The sequence below is a fragment of the Tasmannia lanceolata genome, unplaced genomic scaffold, assembly GCF_043159265.1.
Source record: "Tasmannia lanceolata isolate RefF3 unplaced genomic scaffold, GAP_Taslan_0.1 ptg000008l, whole genome shotgun sequence".
In the NCBI taxonomy this organism is placed as follows: domain Eukaryota; kingdom Viridiplantae; phylum Streptophyta; class Magnoliopsida; order Canellales; family Winteraceae; genus Tasmannia; species Tasmannia lanceolata.
In genome coordinates, this window is record NW_027518685.1 from 63,266,333 (window position 1) to 63,273,928 (window position 7,596).

At 40.8% G+C, this 7,596-nt stretch overlaps 1 protein-coding gene across 1 annotated transcript; it reads right to left on the minus strand.

Annotated features, from left to right (window-relative positions):
- Nucleotides 1–4,132: 4,132 nt before the first annotated feature.
- LOC143883142 (uncharacterized) lies at nucleotides 4,133–4,870 on the minus strand. Its single transcript, XM_077386498.1, has one exon. It carries the CDS (start codon nucleotides 4,868–4,870, stop codon nucleotides 4,133–4,135), a length of 738 nt encoding a protein of 245 aa, XP_077242613.1.
- Between the last annotated feature and the right edge of the window lie 2,726 nt (nucleotides 4,871–7,596).

The following is a 7,596-nucleotide window of genomic DNA, read 5'->3' on the forward strand; positions in this document are numbered from 1 at the left end:
TAAGAGCGGGTTTTTTCGAACAAATACTTTAACGGATCCATCCGTGAGAGCAAAAGTATCTTATTCGACAACAGGTAATGTCTAAGCCTTTGAGTTGCCCAAACTAATGCTAGACAAGTCTTTTCCAAGATAGTGTAATTGATTTCATACTCTAGCATTTTCTTGTTGATATAGTAGATAGGCCTTTCTTTCTTAAACCTTGCATCCTGCTGAGCAAGCATACAACCCATTGCTGTGTCTGTGATGGATAAGTACAATAGCAACGGTTGGCCAGGAATGACTGGTGATAAGACAGAGGCAAAGACAAGCACTGCTTGACTTTTTCAAATGCTTCTTGACATTTATCATTCCATTTCTTAGAAGAATTCTTTTTCATAACTTGAAGATGGGTTCACATGTCATAGTTAAATGAGATATGAATCTCCTCAAGTATTGCACTTTGCCAAGGAATCTACGAATCTGCTTTTCCGTCTTTGGTGGTTGCATTTCTTGGATAGCCTTGATCTTTTGAGGATCCACTTCGATTCCTCTTTCACTGACCATAAATCCAAGCAACTTTCCTGATGTAACCCCAAATACACATTTACTTGGGTTCAAGTGAAGTTGATACTTTCGGATTCTCTCGAAGAACTTTCTTAAAGCAATTGTGTGCTCTAGTCGAGTCTTTCCCTTGATAATCATGTCATCTACATAGACTTCGATCTCTTTATGAATCATGTCATGAAGAAGAGTAGTCGCAACCCTCTGATAGGTAGCACCAGCATTTTTAAGACCAAACGGCATCACTTTGTAGCAATATGTCCCCCACTGAGTAATGAACGATATCTTCATCATATCCTCATGCGCCATTTTGATTTGATTGTACCCTGAGAATCCATCCATGAAAGATAAGAGTGCATGTCCAGCTGTATTGTCCACCAGGAGATCGATGTTCGGAAGCGGAAGTCATCTTTCGGACTTGCCTTGTTCAAATCTCTGAAATCGACACACATCCTGACTTTCCCGTCCTTCTTGGGCATCGGTATGATATTTGCAAGCCATTCAGGGTATTCAACTACTTCGATGAATTTCACTTCCAGTAGCTTCTTGACTTCATCATGAGCTTTCAACTCCCATTCTGTTTTAAGTTTCCGGAGTTTTTGCTTCTTCGGCTTGATGCCAGGGATTAGAGGTAACTTGTGTCGTACAATGTCCTCACTTAATCCTGGCATGTCATCGTAAAACCAAGCAAAAACCTCTTTAAACTCTTTTAGCAAGGTGATTAATTCTTCGCGCTCTTTAGGAGATAAAGTTTTGCCAATCCGTATCTCCCGAATTAAGGATTCATCACCTATATTTACAGTTTCAATTTCCTCTTCAAGTGGTTTTGCTTGGCGACTCTCCTCTTGTTGAATCATGCGTTTGATGTCAAGGGGAGTTTCGTCGGCTTCGTTGTTAGAGGGGGAGTCTTGATTATCATTATTAGTTACTTGATTAGGTTTAAAAACAGAATCAGTAGAAGAAACAAGTACAGGAATATACACAAAAGAGTCTTTTATTTCATCGGAATCAATGATTACATCAGATGACTCGCCCACATCAGGCTTTACAGACTCTAAAATAGAATGAAAAGACAAATTGACATCAATGTCAATACAATCAGAATTATGTACAGATAAAACATCAATGAAGACGTCCTTAGACTCGAACTTGAGACCAGAGATAGACTCATCACAAGTTCCAGAAGTAGACCCGACTTCTATAGTACCTGCATCAAAAGAATAGTTAGAAATGACAGACTCTGGATTGAACTCAGAAACTGACACACATTTTGAAACGATTGACTCTTTTGTAAAGGTTGAATTATATTGAAGGACTACCTGGGGAACATCCTGTGAGGTCCAGTTATCCAGAGGCCCTCGGCTGGGGTGATGCAGTTCTTTGGGTTTATGAAAGGTGTGTCTCCTCCAATCATCGCAATGACTGGTGCCTCAACTTGGAACAAGGAGTCTAGGAGTTCTGATTCAAAGTTCTCAACCCAATCTGAGTCTGGTTCCTCTGTCACTGCTGTCACTGCAATCTGTTCACTGTAGAAGTCTTCTGGCAATTCATCTGTGAAGAAGATCTCAAGACCCGGCAGCTTTGTCCCAGTTTCATCTTACCATGGCTCTGAGAAACCGTAATAAGGGCAATCAACTCCCTCTTTTCTGAACCTGCCATTCATGACCATACTGTATGGTCCCATCGGAAATTCTAAGCCCTTGCGACGGTATTCTGCCCATTTTAACATGTAAGCTTTCATTTCCTGCACCTCCTTGCGAGTTGGCTTGTATCCCAACCCAAACAATCCATCAACTACTTTTAACTCTGGCCGCTCAGTCGAACCCTGTAAATTTCGTCCCAGACCTGCTCCCGGAACATAACCATATCAGCGCATCATCTTAACCACCTGAGTATTGGTGCTAGAGAGAAACATAATTTCTTCACTCATAGCTTCTTCCATGGTGATAGCCGAAACCTCCACTGAAAATCCTGTCAGACTAACATCTCTTATGTTTGCAGTAACGAGCTCCTGAGATATCTGTCCGATTTCCGGTTCGGGATCTCCCCTGACTGTGATCACCCCGTTGTTTCGAATGAATTTCAATTTTTGGTGAAGTGTGGAAGGAATAACTCCGACCTTATCCAGCCAAGGTCGGCCAAGCAAAAGAGAGAAGGAAGTCTTGATATCCAACACGTGGAATTCAATTTCAAAAGTCTCACCTCCAATCTCTATTTCAGTGGCTAATGTCCCAATTACATCACTCCTGGTACCATCATATGCCAATATTCCCTGTTCAGACGGTATAAAGTCTTCATGCCCAAACCCAAAAGTAGTGGCAGTGTTCAAAGGATATACGTTCAGAGCTGACCCATTGTCCACTAGCACTTCTGATACTTTCTTCTTGTTGCAAAGTAGAGTAATTTTGAGAGGACGAGTATGGTCTTTTCCTTCTGACGGTACATCCTCGTCTGAGAAAGATAAAGCTTTTGAAGCTTTTTCCATGGCCACTACGTTGACCAACTCATCTGGAGTGATTTCAACTGATACCTGGGACGCATTTAACTCACGAAGCCCAACCTGTCTGTGTTTTGGCGACGCCATTAATAAGCCCCACATAGAAACATTCGCTTGTGTTTTCTTAAGCTAAGTCAACAGATTATCTTCCTCTTCATCAAGTCTCTGCTTCTGTTTCTGATTATCAACCGCTCTTGCAACTTCAGCGGGATTATCAACTATGAGCTCGGCTGGTTTGAAGACTCGTCCACCACGTGTGACGTGGCGGAGTTCATCACATTGATCATTTAGAAGCAACAGATCTTCATCTTCTATCTTAAGGATGTATGGAGTTTTCATCTCTTCTTCCTCATCATCACTCACCGTTAAGATGTATAAATCTTCACTTTCTTTCTTTTCATCCTCACACTGGAGAATGTATGATCGGTTTGACGACCCAGCCACATTAGGGTCATTCCATGACAAGACATATGGCTCTTCCTTTTCTGTCCACTCATCTTCTTCTTCAAAATTTCAAACATAGGTTCCCTCAGATTCAACAGCGCATATGAAGGAAGCAGGATCAATGATAGACTCTTCAGTGCAAATGACATTGATCGAAGCTGAAGCAGGCATTGCTTGTGTCCGAAGGGAATTTCTGGTCACATTTGGCAATTCAATTGCAAGCTCCTTCCTATCGATCATGTTCTGTATTTGGTGTTTCAAAGCTAAACACGTATCAGTAATATGGCCTATATTGCGGTGATAGTCACAAAATTGGTCCTCTCTCCAGGATCTCGCCAAAGGATTGGGCAGAGGCTTAATGTTAGGTAGTTTGATCTTCCTGTCCTTCAACAACTTCTTCAAAGCTACGGAAAAAGAATATGGGAGGGGATCAAAATGACGAGGTGGTTTCTGCTCCATCGGCGATCTTCTCACTTCAGTGATTGTTCTGGGTGGTGGTCTAACATAATTGACATTATGTACTTCTTTTGGAGCTATCACAGGTCTCTTCCCCTCTCTGACATCAGAGGAACTCCTCGACCTTAGGCCTTTAGCCAATGCATCTTCTATCTGGGTCCCAGTCTTAATGAGATGATTGAAATCAAGAAAATACTAGATAGCCATATGATGGTAATACTGCGGAGATAAATTCTTGACAACAATCTTAATCTGATCCTCATCTGACAGACGATGAGTCATCTGCGCAGCTTTCGTTCTCCATATGCGGATGAAGGAAGTGAAGGTTTCATTATGGCCTTGCTTCAACGCTTTCAGATCCCTCTTAGTTATGTTGATCCCCTCCTCCATGGAGAACTGCTCGACAAACCTATTGGCAATATTCTCTAGGGTTCTGATCTCCTCTGATTTCAAACTCAAGAACCACTTCTTGGCTGTTCCAACAAGGGATCTAGGAAATATGAGAGCAACCTGCTCTGGAGATAAACCGTGCTGCTGTAGAAGGAGAAGAGCAGACATTAAATGGCTTCTAGGACACCCCGTCCCATCGTACTTATCCATGTCTGGTACTTTGAATCTATGAGGCAGTGTAACCCCTGGGTATATCATGAAATCAGCCATATTCAACTTCTTCGGGCCCTGGAACTTTATATTTTCCATCTCTTGAGTCAGTTTGTCCAATCTGTCTGTTATCACTTTGCCCTTATCAGATCTATCAAAATGAGGAAGGCAATTCTCTTTGGCGTACTGCTCATCATCGAAGTCATATTCCACAGTTAAGACAGCAGGTCTCGTCACCGCAGGAGGTGGAGGAGGTATAACTGAAGGGTGCTGGGGTGCATGCTCTTTAGAAGTAGAACTCCTATCACTTTTTAAAAAGAGCAATTTCTTCATTGATGGTGCCCAATTGTGATAGGATAACCTTCATCATCTCATTGGTGTCAAGGGTATTATCTTCATTCTCAGCCATTGGTTCAGGTATGGGTAGAATGGGTGAAAGAATTTCCTATAGATTTGAAATGGGTGACAGAGGAGAAGTAAAAGAAGGTGGTGATAAAGACTGTCTACTCAGCTTGGAATCAGATGTCTAACGGGACCATGTTGGTTTTGAAATATGAGTTTTCCTAGAAGCTATGACTGCTTACTTAAGAATCCTGAAATGGAAGTATAAACACTAGATTAAAACATTGATAGTCGAGATAATGTATTCTGGTCAAATAAAAATAAGATAAAGCAAGAACACATTTCATTAATGATGTCTGGACGGGTTACAAAGATAATAATAGGTAAAATGAAAGATAGCATGTCATAACAAATGAAACTATGAATAATAAGATGATTATGACAAAAGATAGATGAAGATTCTCAATCACCTTTTTCCTCCAGCCTAACCCTCTTAGGCAGACAATTTTTAATGTCCTCAATCAACCACTGATAATAACCTCGGGACACTCCAGCATGTACTCCTCCTCTAGGTGTTGTTGCTCCAATTGTCCCTCTAGGAGTTCTATCTCGAATACTATGGAAAAGATCTTCAGATTTATGCACCCAATCTTCACAAATGCTTTTGGCAAGATGACAATTAGACTTTTCAATGGGATGGACTGGCGTCGGACGGTAATACTCGGTTTTAAAACTCAAACATAGACATTCGGTCTGGAGTCCTCCGTATTGAAGGAAGATACGGTCTGGGATATAGAAAGAAGTTTTCTCTAAACTAAGAAACTGAACACCCCTACTGGCTTTGGTTCTGATTATTCCCCAATGAGCAAGGAAAAACCTCCAAGTAATCTGGTCGTCTTGACGGGAACTTAACCAATCAGTCTTCTCCGATTTGGTAAATTTGAAAGTCTTATGTTCCCACGACCTATGCTTGGATAAAATGATTTCATGGTGTGTTGGAGGTATGAAGATTCGAAGTTTCAAACAAAGCCAGACATATAAAAGAACAGGAGAACCCTCGAAAGAAGTGAAAACTTTATTGGCAATATCGTCCAATCCATTAAGGGTTTCGACAAGGATAGTTGGCACTGGATTACTTTCTCAAGAGATTTGGTCAACAAAATCCAAGAGCGCAGGGCAAGTATTGTCACCCTGGTGAAAAAGGAACCACCTGGCATAAACACAAAGAACTAGGGCATGAATGCGACTGGTTTGATGCTCTCGAGTGCACTTCCCTAAATCAAAAAAAGACTTTGACCAATTGGGGGACTGACAAACCCTTATTATTTAAAAAGAAACTGACAGGCTTAGGTGATGTGGGAAACAGTTTCTCGAAACTAGTGTTATAATCCAATTTCGATTCAAGTCTGACTAGGGTACCCTTGCAATCATAGCCTAACAAATGACACCAGTCCTCAATGATTGGACACATTTCTTGCATGCCAAAGCGAAATACGTGAAGACCGGGTTGCCAAAATTCGACGGTTGCATTGAGGAAATTCCAATCTACTTTGATGTAGGGTAAGCTTTGGAGTACATTAAGGTTATGGCCAGCATGATTTTCTACAAGGCGATATCCTCTTTCATCATTCATCCACTTCTTCAATTTATCATTAGGCATGATGGTTCACCTGATAATTAAAGGAGGTAAATATGATAAGAATAGGGTCAACCCTAAATATTGAGTTACAAAAGGAAAGGTATTGACAATAAATCATATACTTAAAGGATACAGGTAGGATACAAGCAGGATTAAACTTTTCCACCAATGATCTCGATATGATCTAAGGGTAAAAAGATAAATGATAAACACTGATCAAATGGATAGTCAATGGATGATAGACCATGGCCATAATAATGACAAAGTAGGGTCAAGGACCAGATCTGCATGATGGAGGAAAATATTTGATCAACTTAGACTAGAAGTTCCTACTAAGAAGTAGGTCTTGGTCTAATAATCAAGAAATACAAAGATTGAATTTATCATCAACGAAACAAAATATAGACCATGGCCATAAGAGTGTCAAAATAGAAGCCACTGACCAGGTCCAAATCTTGAGAAATGAATTGATACCAAAGGTAAACTTAGACCAAGAAGCCTCACAAGATGAGTGGGTCCGAGTCTAAGGATCAAATTTACCATCAATAGATCGAAAGATAAACCATAGCCGCAAAGAAAGAGCCACATGCTAGGTCTAAATCTGAAAATTGGATTGATATAGTTGATTTGAATTAGATAGGGAAATCTCATTAAATATGAAGGTCCTAAACTAATAATCAATATAAATAGGTATATATACATATATACACCCTAACTAGGGGCGCCATCCTTAGTCTAATATAGCGGAGTCAAGGAGGTCTTGACTCATGACAGACTGGTGAGTGTACTAGGACTGCGTCTGTAGCCACATAAAGTGAGCTACCCTAGTCTAAAGATATGATAAGGCCCCTAACTCTAGGCTCCATATGTGTAAGCAACACATATGTTTGTCCTTAAATGCAAACAAAAGGACAATGCAATATATAGAGAGAGTAATGTCTGCGAGGTCCACCTGGCCGGGTGCATAGTTATTTGTACGTTGTGACTATCGCCCAGCATACGAACTATGTCCGTTTTACACACAAGGTGTCCAAGTGTTGAGATACTACTGGTGCGGTGGCGCTATAAGGCGGGTATA